This window comes from Rhododendron vialii, chromosome 3a (assembly GCF_030253575.1).
Source record: "Rhododendron vialii isolate Sample 1 chromosome 3a, ASM3025357v1".
Lineage (NCBI taxonomy): Eukaryota > Viridiplantae > Streptophyta > Magnoliopsida > Ericales > Ericaceae > Rhododendron > Rhododendron vialii.
Genome location: NC_080559.1, coordinates 23,778,152 through 23,795,430, shown reverse-complemented (window position 1 = coordinate 23,795,430; position 17,279 = coordinate 23,778,152). Strand labels below are relative to the sequence as shown.

The 17,279-nt window shown below is 38.8% G+C and overlaps 2 protein-coding genes across 3 annotated transcripts; both read right to left on the bottom strand.

The window, feature by feature from the left end:
- Positions 1 to 1,218: 1,218 nt before the first annotated feature.
- Positions 1,219 to 5,836, bottom strand: LOC131320572 (transcription factor bHLH51). Of its 2 annotated transcripts, none has more exons than XM_058351305.1 (5): positions 5,583 to 5,836; positions 5,192 to 5,422; positions 4,570 to 4,684; positions 2,964 to 3,805; positions 1,219 to 1,836 (listed from the first exon to the last, which is right to left on the bottom strand). In XM_058351305.1, the coding sequence occupies exons 4-5, from the start codon at positions 3,219 to 3,221 to the stop codon at positions 1,366 to 1,368; spliced, it is 729 nt and encodes a 242-aa protein (XP_058207288.1). In that variant the 5' UTR covers positions 3,222 to 3,805; positions 4,570 to 4,684; positions 5,192 to 5,422; positions 5,583 to 5,836; the 3' UTR covers positions 1,219 to 1,365. The 2 variants fall into 2 exon arrangements, with proteins under 2 accessions (XP_058207288.1, XP_058207286.1); XM_058351303.1 differs by having other exon boundaries at positions 4,570 to 4,669.
- A 683-nt stretch (positions 5,837 to 6,519) lies between these two features.
- LOC131320571 (GDP-Man:Man(3)GlcNAc(2)-PP-Dol alpha-1,2-mannosyltransferase) lies at positions 6,520 to 11,838 on the bottom strand. The gene is made up of 7 exons (XM_058351302.1): positions 11,450 to 11,838; positions 9,985 to 10,271; positions 8,679 to 8,865; positions 8,530 to 8,598; positions 8,248 to 8,441; positions 7,055 to 7,164; positions 6,520 to 6,948 (listed from the first exon to the last, which is right to left on the bottom strand). Exons 1-7 carry the CDS (start codon positions 11,765 to 11,767, stop codon positions 6,704 to 6,706), a joined length of 1,410 nt encoding a protein of 469 aa, XP_058207285.1. The 5' UTR covers positions 11,768 to 11,838; the 3' UTR covers positions 6,520 to 6,703.
- Between the last annotated feature and the right edge of the window lie 5,441 nt (positions 11,839 to 17,279).

Sequence of the window (17,279 nt, the reverse complement as noted above, 5' to 3'; positions counted from 1 at the left end):
ATGTATGATAGGGCCAACAGCGGTGGTGGTGGAAAACCCACCGTTCCACAGCCGGTTTTTTTGCCGGTTGAAAGAAGTTAATCTGTTAAGGCCTATTTTGACCTAATAAGCCACCGGTTAAGTTGTCATTACAAATTTAGCATTTCCAAATGGAAATTGATTTCTACACTCTTTTTTTGATAATCACTCTATTTTTTAGATTTTAATGTTGAAAGTGTATTTTATTTTATTTTTGCTAAGAAACAAAAAAAAATGAGTGTGAATATCAAAAAGGCGAGGGTAGAAATCAATTCCCTTTCCAAATTATCATCCTTTTTCTTTGCTTTTCTTTTTCTTTGTGATTATGACGAGGATGGCATGCCAGTCTTCGCTCTGTCGACTCATGTAGCCTCCTGCTTTACATCATATTACCTGAACCTTCGAGAAATCGGACTGATGGACCATAAGCAATCGTTGTCTCAAATTCATAATTAAAATCAAAAAGTTACTACGGTTAGCAATGTTTGCTCAAACACAAATAATGTTTGCTCAAACACAAATAGAGCTGTTAGTGCATTTGATTTGACACTCCGTATTTTCTGGACAAAAGTCTAGAAAACCTTTCTTGATCTTATACATATTTAGCTCGAGACGATTCACAAATGAGTCTGTGATATGGATAAACCGTATCCAATCATTTGACATGCTCATTGCATTTTTATGCTAGTTTTGTAGGGCAAAGTTTGTTGTCAGCAAGTGGAGTGGTAACTGAGTGGTATACACCATGTACTCCCATGCGTTTGACATACATTCAAATCTCTGTACAACTAACAATTCTCACTTTCGTTGAGGAAAAAGAAAAAAAAGAAAGTCTCTTATCAACAACTCCAAGGTTTAATTTCAGATGTACCCACAAAAACAAAAGGTTTGTCTCCAAATTTGCAGTCAAATGTGAGATTAATCACCAGAGAGGATCAATTAAATGGGTGGTTTATATATGTGAAGCTGCTGCTTCTCCACCAGGCCAACTCTTTATAGCATCAAGTGCTAATTTGTTCACCCTTTGAAAAGAATATATATGTAACCCAACTTGTATGGAGTCATGCACCAAGTCCCTCCTCGATGAACATTTCTTGCAAAAAACAAAACTCAATCCCATAACTTCAAGTGCTTATTGATTGATTTAATCAAGCACTCACTGGGATAGGATTGAATTGACATTTTTGCCGAGGAAGTTGAAAAAAATCAAGTTCAACAATAATTCATTTGATCATTGAGGTGGGATCCGACATGGGGCCGCACACAAATGAGGTAATGTTCACCCACTGTTTATGTCAAAAATATAATGGCATTACTCCAGTAACTTTTCAATAATGTAATGGGTGACTAGTGAGAATGCAAGAAGAACCTCTGCCTCTTGCTTTTCATGCGATAGCTTGACCCCATGGAAGATGATGAACCAGCAATTCTGCTCAAAACCCCTCTAAGGGACTGAACAAGAGTGTTCAAGCAAGCAACCTCTTTATTATCCTTATTAGAACAAAGGACCAAGATGCTCTTGATTCTTCCTCCCAGGCTAGCCACGTCGGCTTGAACCGTCTTGAGTTTCAGGCCTTTTAGGGCTTGTGTGAGCTCTGAAAATAGTTCTGGTCGGTCATCACAGCAAACAGAAGCCTTGATGTAGATATTGTTGGTACTGGTGGCAGTGGAGCTTCCATCTTGAACATCCGAGAAGCAATCTATGGTGACTTCGTCCACATCTGACGGAACTGAAAGGGTTTTGCTCACTTCCAGTGCTTTTCTCTTTAGGTCTTTGACATGTTCAACTACACTCCCTAACAGAGCTGCCTTGTCCATCTGCATTCAGATGTTATCCATTTAGTTTATCCTTAACTTTGTGTTGATAACTTGATACCAAATTAAATTCTATAGAAATCACCAACCCACTAAAAGCTTTAACTACTAGGCTAAAGATTAGCTCTATTATTTGTATCTAAAACTAAGGCGATATATGCAGAAAACAGGGTAGTAACTCTATTAGTATTTCTTTATTGACTCCTTTCAAAAAATATATGATCCATATTTAAAGCTATTGGAAGGAGATATGTGTACAAAGCTATCAAGTGATCTTCGTATCTCCACAAGTATATCCCAAAACATTTGTAGACCCACATTCAACGAGTTTATTTGCTCTACAAGTAATAACGCAGGAAAAGATACCACATATCATACAAAAGATTGAACACCAATTTGTGCGACAGATTTCGGTCTTACAATTTAAACAAAAGACCCATGAAAACTGCCTATAATCTAAGAAACCACTTTCATATCATTCTAGTTGAGTATTCTATATAACAATACAGGAAGAACAACATTTTTTTCCTATAATAATGGAGATTATATACGAGTTGAAATTTGAAAAGCAAATGTGCAGTACACGTGTATGGAAGCTAGATCTTAATCTGGGCGAAGGAATAGACATAAACATAATGTTGTCCCTCCATCCCAATAAGATGTCCATGTTAGGGAGATTCCAACGGCACTGAACAATGATTACACTTGCTAAATTTCAGCATCTCAAAAATGGCCTTAGTCTATTAAAATCAATCCAAATATTTGAACTTGTCACTTGAGAGGGGACCGGGTAAAATTAGATATATGTATATCTTCCATTTGACTTATCAACATAGACAATAAAACTTGGAATATCAAAAAGTGCATAAATGGACATCTAATTTGAGATGGAGTAACAAGTATGTTAACCTTGGGAATACAAACCTACAAGATTATTAATTTAATTTTTCAGTTAAATCCTACAATAAAAATGGTTTTGGTCCATCCGCCACTCGGTCTATAACGGGTTCTACACTTGGGAAGGGCAAAATTTGAGTCTTACCCTGAGATTGAGTGTCCGCATTTGTGTGTGTGTGTGTGTGTGTGTGAGAGAGAGAGAGAGAGAGACAGAGAGAGAGAGAAGAGGTCACCTTATCAGACTTGGGAATGAGTTCCCTGAGAGTAGCAAGCTGTGCATTAATCCTGTCCCTTCGGCGCTTCTCAGCTTGGCTATGGCTCCTAGAAGCACTTGCACCTGATCTATCCTCTTGAATCCCTCCAAATCGCATTGACCATGGATTATAACTATGGCATTGGAATGAAGAAACAGACTCAGCACAAGGAGGCCATGGAACCACAAAGGAGGTGTCCTTCGACCCTCCAGCCTTGCATTGATCCCAACTGTCCATTTTCTCACAGATAAACTTTTTCCTCAAGTCTAATTACAAGATTTCCACCTGCTTCTTATCACCCATCTGTTTTTGGAGTGTACTGTTTTCTGCACTAATAAGTGTGATCTTTATATCTTGATGTTGGTTGGTGTGATATCCACTAGTAGCCTTCAGTTAGTCAAAATGAACATCAACTTTGGCCTCATCCACCAGTCACCTCAACATTACTAAAACTTCATTAAGAGCCAAATAGTAAACAAAGTAAAAAGACTCCATAAGACTATTATAGATCCTAGTGTTTGGTTATAGGTCGTCATAAGATAGTACTGACCCCACATGGATCTGCCTTTTTCTTTAGGGTCAGGAAAATTTAGTCCCATTTCACATCATAAATAATCTCGAACTGATCTTCCTTTTCCCCATTTCCTCAAGGACAAATTGAATTAGTTGTACAATCTTACCTTGGATAGAGTATCCTATGTTTTTCCACAAGAAAGCATAATCTTCAAATTATACGTCATCTCCATCTATCTGATGTTTCCAAAAGAACATTTCCATTAAAGGCCACTCATTTTCTGATGGAGGCCCTGATTGAGATTGTCCTGCACAAGAAAACAAAAAAGCTGCAATTACAATCCACCCAAAGGCACGGCTGCGGGCCCCAATTAACACTTGCAATAACTTACAATAATGGGGGGATGTAAAAGACTACTGATATGACCACTGAATCCCTGATCCACCACCCAATTTTGTAGGCTATGTCTGAGCTATATGTGGCCCCTAATAGTTCCCCCCTAAATTTGATCTCCAAACCCTATTCATCTGTTATACTCAATCCACAGTGCAGGCTTTTCTTGGATCTATCATCATTCTAAAAATGCAGAAAATCTTTTTAATGTGGGTGTCACAATGTGCCAGAACAGTGCATGGCACAGTGCCATCAAACCAGGAGGTGGTTTGGTAGGTGAGAAAGTAAGGGCTGTGTTAGGGTTATGGTCCCCATGGACTTGTAGAGAAATTTACCAAGACAAAGTTGAGGATAGGGAAACCAGAGAAATAAATTTTGTTTATACCCTTATCATCTTATGCTTTATTTTACCTTTTCTTTCCCTCAATATATTCCTCTAACAACCCTTGATCCAAACACAACTTAAGATGGGGGCACAGATTTTGGATGTTCATCCAGTGGGCATTCTGGACCTCTGGTGATGCATAAGAGATTAGGACATGTGATAAGCATGCAATACTATTGTGGCAAGAAAGAGTTTACATGCGTTATGCATGGCTACCACACATGCATAAAGTCACTCTAAGGTACAGATTCCCCTTTACAGCAGGTTATGAGAGGGATGGTAGGTAGACTTACCAATTATGCATCCATGAGAAACAATAGTCATCCTCCGCACATGCACACTTTCACATAACTATGGCAGTAGCATTTGAATAAGCATGCCAAAGAAAACGCCCTACCAAATATTAACCTGAGATTAGAAATGAAAAACAAAAAAAAAAACTCAACACTTATATTCATTCCACTACAATTAGAACAAATGTAGGGAGCAAGATGGTCTGAACAAAGCAAATAACATCCGTAAGCTATCCAATCTAGCCCACTCGGAGAGATGAAGCTCTAGATATATGTATTATGTAACGCTCGTACGAAATTCTATTCCATGAAAGTGTTCCGTGTTCATTGACTTGGCAGGATACAAACGTGTTTTAATAAGTCCTGTCGTATGTAGCACTTCAATAACACATTCTAGGAAGGTTAATAAATAAAGCAGAATAGCATTTCAATTCAATGAAACTATGAGAAAATACAGCAAGCAAAACAATACACAGAATTGGCATATAATTTTCTTGGCCAAGCTAACTTCTGTATAAAGGTTCAGAGAGAACAAATTTTTATAAGGGTGGTTGTGCAACTCTGTATGATGATCTTGACACCGCTAGATTTACTGGTAGAAGAAAAATACAAAATTATAGACGTAGGCTGGGATAGGTACCATGAGAGTCGGTGGCAACAAGAGTTCCTTCTTTATCTTAAGAACTGCTTGCTCGCAGTGCTCTGCCCAGACAAACTTAGCATCTTTGTTCAAGAGATACATGTGATGACTTTCTCAGACAGATGGGGGATAAAGCAGCGGATGTAAGACACTTTTCCTAGGAAACTCTTAAACTGTTTTACTGTCACCGGCCTCGGCATCTCCTGATTTGCCCTGATTTTAGAGGGATCGATCTTAATCAGATCATCAAAGCCCAAAGATTTCACTTCCACCAAAAAAGCTCAGCCTATTGTCATCAAGTGTACATAAACTTGAAGAAGAGAGCAAAACCCTATCTTTCAGATGAAAAGCATTTGAAAGCTTATGCAAGTACCTAGAAAGACTCAATTGAAGTGTCTTGTCCTTCTTCACCTTTGCATCAAGGAGTTTAGTAGCTTATCAGAAAGAGAAAACCGTGTAACCGTCTATCTTGGTAGTCATGAAAATGATATCTTCAATCTCCCGCACAAAGTAATTTGTCGCAAACATCACAACGCTGATAACAGAAAATGAAAGACCATATGCGTTTTCATTTTTATCCCTTCCTCATATGTCCACTAGAACTTTGCTGCCAAGCTTTGATTTAGATGGGTGGCCCTTAGATTCCTCTTGCTATTAAAGGAGATCTGTGCGTGACAGAATTTAAGTTTAGCGAAGCCACATTAGTCACATATTGTAAGAAACGACAGTTTGAAACTGTCTATTTCATGTAGGAAACCCAAGAATAGAAGATTTGCTGCTGAAGGGCGAATATCAGTACCTGATCCTTTGGCATTTCCAGAAACCTATCTCTGGTGTCATAGGCAACATGATCCCTGTGAGCAACTGAAAGACACAATTCCCACTTCCTTGCGTAAGTTTTCTTAAGGTAACTATCCAAGGGAGATGTGAAGTGGCAAGCCTTTATAAGCAAAGCTCCAATACCAGATCCTGGCCATACTGATATTTGCCCTGCAATTTTCAACAGAGGCACACTTTGCGAAAAAATCAAATGGACTTGTAGTGAATAGTATAATTTGCAATCGCTCCATCTAGTTCAGTCTTCTTAACTACACCAGAAATATTAGTTTATAAATGAAAATAGAAACGAACAGACGGATGAGTGCTACCACCTGTTGTGAAGCTCACACCATCTTGAGCCAAAAAAATGAGGGAACATAAAGATAATTGAATCAGCAGTTAAACCTTTCAAGGTCACTTCGATTTGCGAATACAAAACATGACAATGGTGAAGATTGAAGAAGAAAAAAACGAGCCCGTAGATATATAGCTGACATGAAAAAGTGAGATTTCCTTGATCACAGTGAAAGCTGATTTAGCAATACAAACTCTTTTCACCGGACAAAATTTTCAAAATAAAATTCTCCACCTTTTTTCCTCGGTGGATTGTTAGGAGAAGGGGAAAACAAATAATCAGATCCCTTTAGGCTAACATTAAGATGCTATATTTTTCCATCATTGTGAAGATTTGCACAGAATTGGCCGAACTGCTGCCTTAAAGTCTTCATAAAATCTCTCTTCTGAAAACCTCATAGCCCGACTCCTTGCAGCGGCAGCCATCTTGAGCCTCTCTTCTTCTGGCAATTTGAGAACCTTTAGGATGGCATCTGCATACTCTTCCACGTTTTGAGCAAGAAATCCGGTTTTCTGTCCATCTTCTTCTAACACAATGTCCATCTTCGGGCCAGCAGAATTATGAGCTTCAAAAAAGAAGAAACTTATAAGCTACAACCATGATAACTAAAACAAGCATAGAAATGTAGAGCGAATATATCTTGATTTGAAAAAGGGACTCAAACTGCCAACCAATTGGTATGGCACCTGCAGCCATGTACTCTACGACACTTATGCCAAAGTGCTCATCTATCATCGAATGGATCCCTGCAACAGCACTTCCCAAAAGTCTCACCAAGTCCCTGCGGTACAAAGGGAAAACTCAATATTGCAACACTACAAATAATCACCAATTCCACCAAAAATCAAAGACAATAAAACATGTGGGGAAAAGTTCACAGCAACATACCACCACTACTCATTCCAGTAATCTGATCTCAATTCCACCAAAAATCAAAGACAATAAAACATGTAGGGAAAAGTTCACAGCAACATACCACCACTACTCATTCCAGTAATCTGATCTCAATGAATTGTTGACAATCCACGGTCATTTATGAACCCTAGTTCAACTAAACACGCTCAATTCAGTCAAGCCAAGCACCGCCCCCACCCCACCCACGCACACACTAAAAAAAAAATCAAAACATTAGTCAAGATGTTTAAGAGAGTAAGGGATGGTTGCTCTTAGTGTAAAGCAGTTCCATGACTTCGCTCAATACCATAGTCCATTGACTTCCCTTAAAAGGATATGCAGATCCCATTCAAGGAATTGCACTACATCATGATTCGAGCCTCTCTAAAAAACCAAAGTAATCCAACTTGTTTAGAGACGCGCAGCAAAAAGCTCAACTTTCTTAGAAACAACAAATGCAACCCCAACCAGTCATATTTCTGCTGAAAACTCGATTTTTGTCCCAGAAGTTCAGAGTTCCAGTATTAGACCCAAGTATAAAATCCCAAACAAATAACATCATTCAAGTTGGTTTAAAATTGAAATTGTTTCTGTTGAGCGCATTATTAATTTCGATAGGAACTGATAGTGTTAGATGTTTGGACAAGTCCGACAAGAGATAATGCAGAAAATGACAATACAAGATTTCAGGACAAGTGCACCAAATGAACAGACGAATATGAATCTAATCATTGCTAGACGATAGCATTCTTGTGGTGATTACCAAAAAAAAAATATCAGTAACCATAGAGGGAGAAAGCCAACCAATTAGCATAGGAGATATCTATAATGTAGCAAGTGATTTTCATGAAATAATAAACATATATACAATCATAGGTCTGATATTAGATACATGTGCATAAGTGCATTCCAGAATCCAAATGTAATTAATTCGCCATCAATTCAAAGAATAAAGTGACATGGTGCAGACCTGTACATCACATTCTTGTAGAACTCAACATCCTCTTCCACCTTCAGATCAATAGCCAGGTTCTTCAAATTTTGTAATCTTTCCTCATCTGCCTTATTCCGGCAACTACCCACAAATTGGAGCCTGGGTCTAGGCATGCCGTCATCTATTTTCCTAATGGCAACTGAAAATGCCTCAAGTTGAAGTGCATGTGCCTGATATGAAAAACAAGGTTAAATTGACTTCAGCAATGACTATTGACTAATAAAGGTTACCCTCAAGTACTTCACATAGGAAAAATACCTTCTCTGGACGGAATTGAGCAACAGATATAATTGTTGGAGATTCAACAGGTCTTCCCAATGGAAGCAACTGTTGTGAGTGCAGCTGGTTAGGGTTTGCAGAACTTCACCTCAATATATTAAAGAAGGGTAAATATGAGTTTTGCAAACCTGAAGTCCTGAAGTATCACAAGGAGGATAGACTCGCTTAATTCGCTCCCGAATACCCCAAAGCTTTTCAATATGTGACTGGGTCCACGAAGAATTCACCAATCCAAGATGTGCACAAGAACCAACAATCCCATACATCCAGCTAAAGAATGTGTAATAGATTACTTTGCACCGAGAGAGCCAAATGCTGCCACAAAAATTTTTTTGAGAGGTTCAGACAAGGAGAGAGCAAGTAAAAATAAAAACAAGAGAACAAGCAACAACTTTACCAAAAGGAAGAGAACCAGTAATCAACGTGACTGAAGTTATCAAATTGCTCACGAAAAACTTAACAGTGTTCAGAAAGCTGGGGCGTAACATTGTAAACTCTTACTTCATTAGCAGACGGATTATAAACAAACAATAAGAACATAGTATTCTACAAACTTGATGATGCCACTAGGGAAGCCCTTAGTTGCAGGAAACTTGACCCTAGCCAACGTTTCACGTTTCCGAGATGGAAACTCGGCGGAAACTCATTTCAATGACGACGGGAACTCATTCCTAACCCATACAGTAACTTACACCCAAAAAGCGGTTGAGAGACTTACGATTCGAGCTGCGATTAGTAGATGTTCTCTGCTGGATTTCGTTGAAGAGGTGCTATACAAAAGTACAAAACACTCTCTTGGAAGGGGAGGTAATTTAATACAGTAGATTTATGGGGAAGTGTAAAAGTCAATTGCTTCCATTGTATTAATAAAATTTATTTCATCTTATGTGTTGAATTTATTTTTCTCTATGCAGTTTTTAAATTGTACCTTCTAACCATCTTCAAGAATAATATTCTCTTTTTGACATTTAACTATATAAAAAACATAAAAATATCTATAATTTTTCCTAAACGCTCCCGATGGCGCTCCCACACTTCTATGATCATCAGCACCCCCACCCCCGCCCCCGCTCCCGCTTCGCGCAACTAAGGGGAAGCCTGCGAACAATCACAAATATCTACAAGAACAGTCTGCCAGAGCTAAGCATGATCTAACAATCCAAACAATGTATACTCCATTATTGGTCTCCTAGCCTCGATAATAACCTTTCTCAAATTAAGATACTTTCATCAAATAATGCAAAATTATGCCTCATGCCAAATGGAGGCAGGAGAAAATTTACTTTGAAATCCCCTAAAGCAACTATGACAGGCCCGATAAATTATACAGACCCCAACGGCATCTACCAAGTTATGACTACTTTTTGAGGATTATCATACAACTATTTTTCAGACATAAGTGTATTACTACTTTACAGCTCGTATAATACAAACCTCCGAGCAATTAGGGCATCATTATTATATGTTGAACTCCTCCCACGCACACGAGATAACATGTCTAAGCTGATTGTTGGGTAATGTGTGTAGCAAATAACTTTGCATCCAAACATCCGGGCAACTGGATACGTGAAAGCATATCCACTAGTGTCGAAATAATACAGAGGGGTAAACTTGCTCAAAGCTTCCCAGGAGAGATAAACTGATCCCATGCTTTGACCGATCATAGTGAAGCGAGGATAAGTTGTTTCTTCAATCCACTTCCTTTTGTATAAGTGCACCACCTTGTACAGAGAGCAAAAATCAAGCAAATGAAGTGTAAAAACCAAATCTCAAGTAACCAACCTGTTGATACTATGAAACTCACGAAACAGACTCATTGAATGCAAAATTCAAAACATAAGAAAAAATTTCTCTTGCATGTTGTTCAAAACAGTACAAAATCAATGAGGAACAACGTGATACTGGAGGAAATGAGGTCAGTAAGTTGGAAAAAAACAAATGTTGTTGTACAAGGCAACTAAAGACCAGTATACACACGCATTTGCATAGGTACTATGATAAAAAATTCGTTTTGTATCTCGGGAAAACATAACTAGGCTATAGTATTTCCACGTATTGACAATGTATCCCCCTCTCTTTTGGAAAGCATGCATAAGTTGGCTTCGAGGTACTTATCTCTTTTAAGACTTCAACCATTTACCAGTCCCATCACCCAAATAGTCTCGCTACCTTTTGTTACTAGGAAAAGCCTTGGTAATTCTAATCCACGGTGGCATGTTCTTTCATGTTCCCAAAAGTTTCCTTCCAAATGCTGATTTCGCAATAACTGAAACTATTCCCCCTCTTAATTAGTGAATATAGACACGGAAAGGATAGAATAGCATATCTTCTAGAACTAGCTACCAAAAAAAAATTTTCCTCTTCACAAACTCTGGTCAGGGGCAGGTTAGCGGTGACGAAAATGTATGACAAACTATTTTGCATACAAAACACTATATACAAAAAATAAATAAATAAAATTTGGATAAAACTTATCGGGCATAGCTCATTATGTTTTGTTGAGGTATATGATCTACTTATAAATTTTAGTAACTTTTCATATAATCTGGTTGTTTCAAATGATCCAGATTCCAGTGCAGACAATATGAAAGAAATATTAAGTTATGTAACAAATACCAATTTTTTAGTGCATTTTTGGACCCCGGAGGTTTCGCTTGAACCCTGTGAAAGCCTAGTGCAGCCGCCCATCCAGTAACCATATTTAAGTACAATGAGAAGAATTTAGGACTATCCACGTGAGAAACCAATCACGAAAGTTCTCTACTATTCAAAGATAGAAGAACACGCACATTCACGAACAGCAAAATTACACATCTACTGTCGTATGTTTACGATCACATAAACACATAACTGAACCTACAGGCTCTATATATAACAGAAACTGATGCGTGAGAATCACCTTGGGAGGGTAAAGCAATTTGACACCGAATCGATCGATGGCTCGAGCCACAAGAGAGTCGGGCGAGGCATCGTGATCGCCGGTGTAGACGATGCAGTCGAGATCGGGCTGCTCCTCTTGGATCGCCTTGACGGCGCACCAGAGGACTCGCTCTCCGCCGCCGCCGTCGTTGGTGTAGGGGTGGAAGAAGCCTACGGCCCTCTTTCTGTTCCTCCGACCTCCGATCACCGCTACGGAGAGTAACTTGAGAATTCGGGCGAAGACCGCGGATATCAGAGCCCAGATCAGTATTCTCCACAACATTGAAGCCAAAGTCATGTGCTTCTGAAATTTCAATTCAGGGACTCGCTTCCTCTCTCTTTTTCTGGTGAAGTTATTTAAAAAGAGAATCTTTTTTAATAGGTAGCCGTGAATATTTATTTACTGAGCCAATCGCGATCGTTCAAAACTTTCATTAGAATTCGGATCTCGTGCAGAACACTTTTGAACGATCACAATTAATTATTTTTATAAAGAACTTGTTCACGACTCAGCCGTTCTCTCCTGTTAAGTTTTGAGAAAATTTCTTATAGGAGCCCATGTTTCTATTTTCTTGGCTAGTAGCCTAGTACTGTAATTGTTCTACGCTGGATAATATTCAAATTTGTCAGAGCATCTTCATTTCATTACCCAATTTTTTTATCCAAAATTGAGTAAAAATTTGGATAAAAATTTGATTTGGTATAAAACAATCCAATAGACAAATGCAAATCTAGGCATAAATTTGAGTAAAAATTTCATTAATGGTATAGTTGTATATTTGAGGGGGAGAAAATAGCCTTCAAATTTGAGTAAGAATTTGATTCAAAACAAATTTGGGGAGAAATTTGAGTAAGACTCAAATTTGGTATGAGTTTGAGCAAAGAATGAAGTGGTGTTTTGAGTGATTTTTACTCAAATTTGAGTTGGAATTCAAATTTGGGTAAGGAGTGGAGATGCTCTTAGCACTCATATCTTGTACAGCCGCGTTCTTGTAAATTTATAACTTTGAAATTTATTTCGGTATGTTTTATTTTGTGAAACTTTTTGTTTAGCTTATCGTCGTAATTTTTTTGATTAATTGTTAGTCTTTGCGAGACGAATCGGAAAAGTATAAAAATATGGACTGATGTTAAAAAAATTTAAATAAATATGACACTTTAGACAAATAAAATAGTTGTTTGATTGTTTATTTTTTTTGTCTTTAGCGCACTTTTGTTTGCTTTCGGTCATAATTTTGTACTTTTTAGACTCCTCCCTAAGAGATGGATAATTAATTCAAAAAATATCACGCGAATTTATCAAAAATTCAAAAAAGACGAACAAAATAATCAAACGAAGAAGAAAAACAAGTTTACAAGAATGTAGAGTAATACTTTTCAAAACAATAATTTTTTCCATTTTTTTTAATATAACCTTCAATGTAGCAGAGCATATTTTTTTAATATACAACCTTTAGTGGGTGAGATCTGAAATAAACCCAAAACAATCACACACATTTACAAGCGGTCATGCATCAGCAAGCTTGGCTTCCTTGAAGAAGTTCTTTGTCTTCTCAGCGTCATAGAAGTTTGAGTGACATATATAAATCATGTCAACAACTACATAACTACTTCACCAAGTTCAATACGAAATCAACCGTTAACAAAAAGTCCAAACCTTGAGTGACACGATTGATGGTCGAACACAGCACCGCATTTCTGTTAATTTGTAATACCTTCTACTTTTACATTTTTGCAACATTATTGGGGAATGGAAAGTATTATTTGTACAAGGTGTAGGGAGGTATTCCCGAACAGGTGCAAAATGAGCCCGAGCACGGTCAACAAAGGGTCAACGCACTGTGGACCACTGATATGAGAAGTCAATGGTCCAGAGAGGTTGTACGATTCTCGGTACAATAACATGAGACGTTATTGGACCAGATACAAGGAAAATGACATGAGATGCCACTATTCATAAAAACTTGTTCGGCAAGAGAGAGCCGAACAAGTGGAGAGTTCCTTACAAAGGATATGGTTCAAATTGTTTCCTTAGGACCAGTAACACGTGAGGTAATTGGTCCAGGCCATCTGTTCGGCCATGAGATGGCCGAACAGAGAGAGAAGTACTATTTGAGGGAACATTCCGGAAGAGTCCAGAAACAGTGGTATTCCGTTAAGGAATAAGATCCCGAGAATATAGGGTCTGAGAAAGATACCCAATAAGAATGGGATGTTCGGTCAGTAATGGAAAAGAATCCTAAAAGGACTCTTTTCCATAAATTGATAAAGGAAACGAGAATCCTTGATATCCTGGGTTTCCTATACGAGTTGGGAATCCTATGGCAATAGGGATGCTTGGGCACCAAGCATCCGAATGTCTATATAAACAGAGCAAGCCTAGAGGTAAAAGGTACGCAATACACTGCAATCTTATTACTTTCCTACTGATAATTAGGGTTTGATCATTAATACGAAATACTAACAAAGGCATCGGAGGGCCTTTGCCACGAGAGGCAAAGGTGCGCTCACTCCTTGTCTGTTTTGCAGGATAAGGGTTTCTCTGACGAATTAGGGTTACGTTCAAGAGGCACGAGGAGCCGCTGCATTCCAGTGCTGTTCAAAGCACTACTTGAATTTATCCACCTACACAAGGGACACATGAAAGGACCTTCATATCAAAACTAATATTTCCAACAAGGTACCAAGACTAAAGAAGAATCTGTTTGATTTAAGACTATTGACAATTTGACACCTAAGGAAGCAATTACATGCAAGAGTAGCGGACGCCGTCAGAGCCAACTATGTGTGAAAGATTTTGCACATGTCTTCTACAACAACTTCACCCCAAGCTCGGCTAGGCTTATACAGAACTATAGCCGAAACGGCGATTTCTTCGCCGTCGATGTAGGCCCACTTTTCTCGTTGGTCATCTGGTTGGTCTTGGCCCGATGACGTAGCGGCGGCACATCGCTTTCTTGGCCCGGCTTGATCACCACTGCGGAATTGCCGCCATTGATGCCCTTTCTTCTGCCGCTACGGACAATGTCACCCGTTGAACTGCCTTGGCTCCCATCTTGGCTTCGTCCTCGGCATCCAGGTTCGCGTTGGGCCTCCCAGAAGTTAACCACCGAGCTCTAGGAAAACCAATGGGATATTGAGGTCATTCCTCGACAGGACTCTGGCCCAAAAGAGCGTGAAGGGGGCCAGAGCTAGAATTAAAAACACGAGCCATTTGTCTAGAAGGTCAACCCCATCCTTCAAGATGAGGTGGGTGAGTTTTGAATGTAACAATCCGCGCCAGCTAACCTGCTTAATTCTTAGTCTAACCACGTTGTTCAAAAGGTTAACTTCAAATTATAAAGTAGCTTCTCGTGGTACGTTATATATGGAATTCACTTTTTCCATATCTTCCGATGTGGGATCTCACAATCTCCGCCACTTGAACCGCAACATCTCCGTTGTGCCCCAAAGTCCATCACTTCACTTACCAAGCGATGTAGGACAAGCCTCCGCTTAAGCACCCTAAAGCTCATCTCATGTGGGACCCGCCCAACCACGACAAGCACTTCAAGCTCTTCACTTATTGGGCCCCACCCTCGCGAGACCCGCCCTACACTTCCGATTGGTGCAAGCTCTGATAACACCTGTAACGACCTGTGCCAGCTAACCTGCTTAACTCTTAGCCTAACCAAGTGGTTCAAAAGGTTAATCTCAAATTAGTAGTTGCTTGTGGTACCTTATTTATGGAACTCACTTTTCCATATCTTCCGATGTGGGATCTCGCATTGTACATAATATGTGCCGTGGCAGATGAACAGAAGAATTTGGACGTCGTCTTCATCATAAACGCCCCCTCCTAATTTGCAGCTCGATTCTTCAAGAGCGGACGATGACCGACATCAATTACCCAAGGAAGGAGTGCCCAAAAACACCCAGAACTTGAATTTCTTAGGGTTTTGTAATTTGGACAGCACATATTCAATCAAGCACTTTTGATGTTCAATTAGACTCTTCTTCAGATTGAGGTTTCAAACTCCACGGTCATCAATCTTCAATATATATATATATATATACACACACACTAGGTTTTTCGCCGTCGTGCAAGCGCGAAGATTTCGTGCCCGTGGAATCTGTTAAAAATGAGATTTTCCGAAAATATCGTATACAACGCACAATCTCCAATCACTGATCACTTTTGTGACAATTGCCTTATTAACGTCTATTTAGTTTCAATTCGGGCACGAATACCCTCAGGATACCTTTTGTCCAATTTCTACGTTCATGTAGCAATTCAAATTACAATAATATCACAAAATAAATATTCAGCCAAATAATTAATTACTACATTTAAAATTAAATCTATTTCTCAGATTTAGAATTTATAAAACATTTTCACTATTTATCTATTTAACTACTATATTCTTATTCATAGATTTTAGAAACTAATTTTTATTCGAAAGTGCATATTACTAAATTAGCATTTTCTTAATTTTATTTTTTTAACAACAAAATACAATAAATTTTTAATATTAAATCTTTATAATGAGTAATTTGGTCTAATCAATATTTATTGGGGTTAAATATTAACTAATATATAATCTAAAATAAATCTAATTAACTATAGAACAAAATGAATAAAAATAAATAGTATATGAACAAATACTTGTGTTAATCATCATATTTATAAATAGATACTTTCTACAAATTTCATTGGTAAACATGTTTTTTGTTTTTATAAAAAGTTTCTCCTACGTTTCTTAATGCTATTTACTGATTAAAACCCCCTTTTGTTTTATATCATCTATTGATTTAATAAACCTGCACTTGTCCTCTTGCACACAATTCAACCACTTATCTCCGTCAGTGATTCACCATAATCTCGCGAATAATCATCAATTTACGTATAAAAACATTTTCAGGCCTTACCACTGATTTTCTATCATAAACAGGACTAAATATTAATGAAAACAGGACTAAATATTAATTAATTAAATTCTGAAATTAAAAATAGGTTACCATCTTCAACAGGAATTAAGTTTTTGTCCTAACTTCATTAAAATACAAATTGAGTTACGGGTTTCCAAAAAACTACCTCAAACACGATTCTAAGTTCGGGTAAGTGTTGTACGGTGTCTGTAGTTCACTGTAGTGGTTTCGAAAACTCGAGGCGGGGTCCGGTGGAGCTTTGACGGGGCCCGCGGTGGCGATGTAGGCATGAAACCCACTGTTTTTTTTTTTTTTAGACCACCGGGGTGGAAACGGGTGGTGGTGAACGGAGGGGAGGGAGGTGGCTGCCGTGAGAGGTGGTGGTGATGGCAGGAGGTCGGGCCGAGGAGTGGCCGACCGAGGTGGGTGGTTGTCGAGGAGCGGCGGTCAAGCCGGAGATGGTGGAGCCGAGGAGGTGGGGGCTCGGTGGGTCGGGCTCACGGTGGTGGACAGAGAACACCGGAGGAGGTGACTGGTGGTGCGGGGTGGAGGGAGCCGAAAACACCCCAGCAGAACCACGGTTTTACGAAAAACACCCCGCAGATTAAAAAGACCAAATTACCCATCATCACAAACCTGGCCAGCTCCAATCCAGGGGCTTAATTGGAAAAATTGGACAAAAATGACCAAACCCTTTTAACGTTCTTTTATTAACAGGTTAGATAGATATAGTTGTTTTCATGTCCACACGCCTTACGGCCCGGACCGTTCGGACCTCCCATTTTTCGATCGAATTTCGATGATTTGAATCGCTCAATGTGATCAAAACGTGATTTTAAGGGTGCCCGCGAGAAATCAGCAAAAAAAATAATCGAGAAGAGCTTGATCCAAATAGTTTTTGT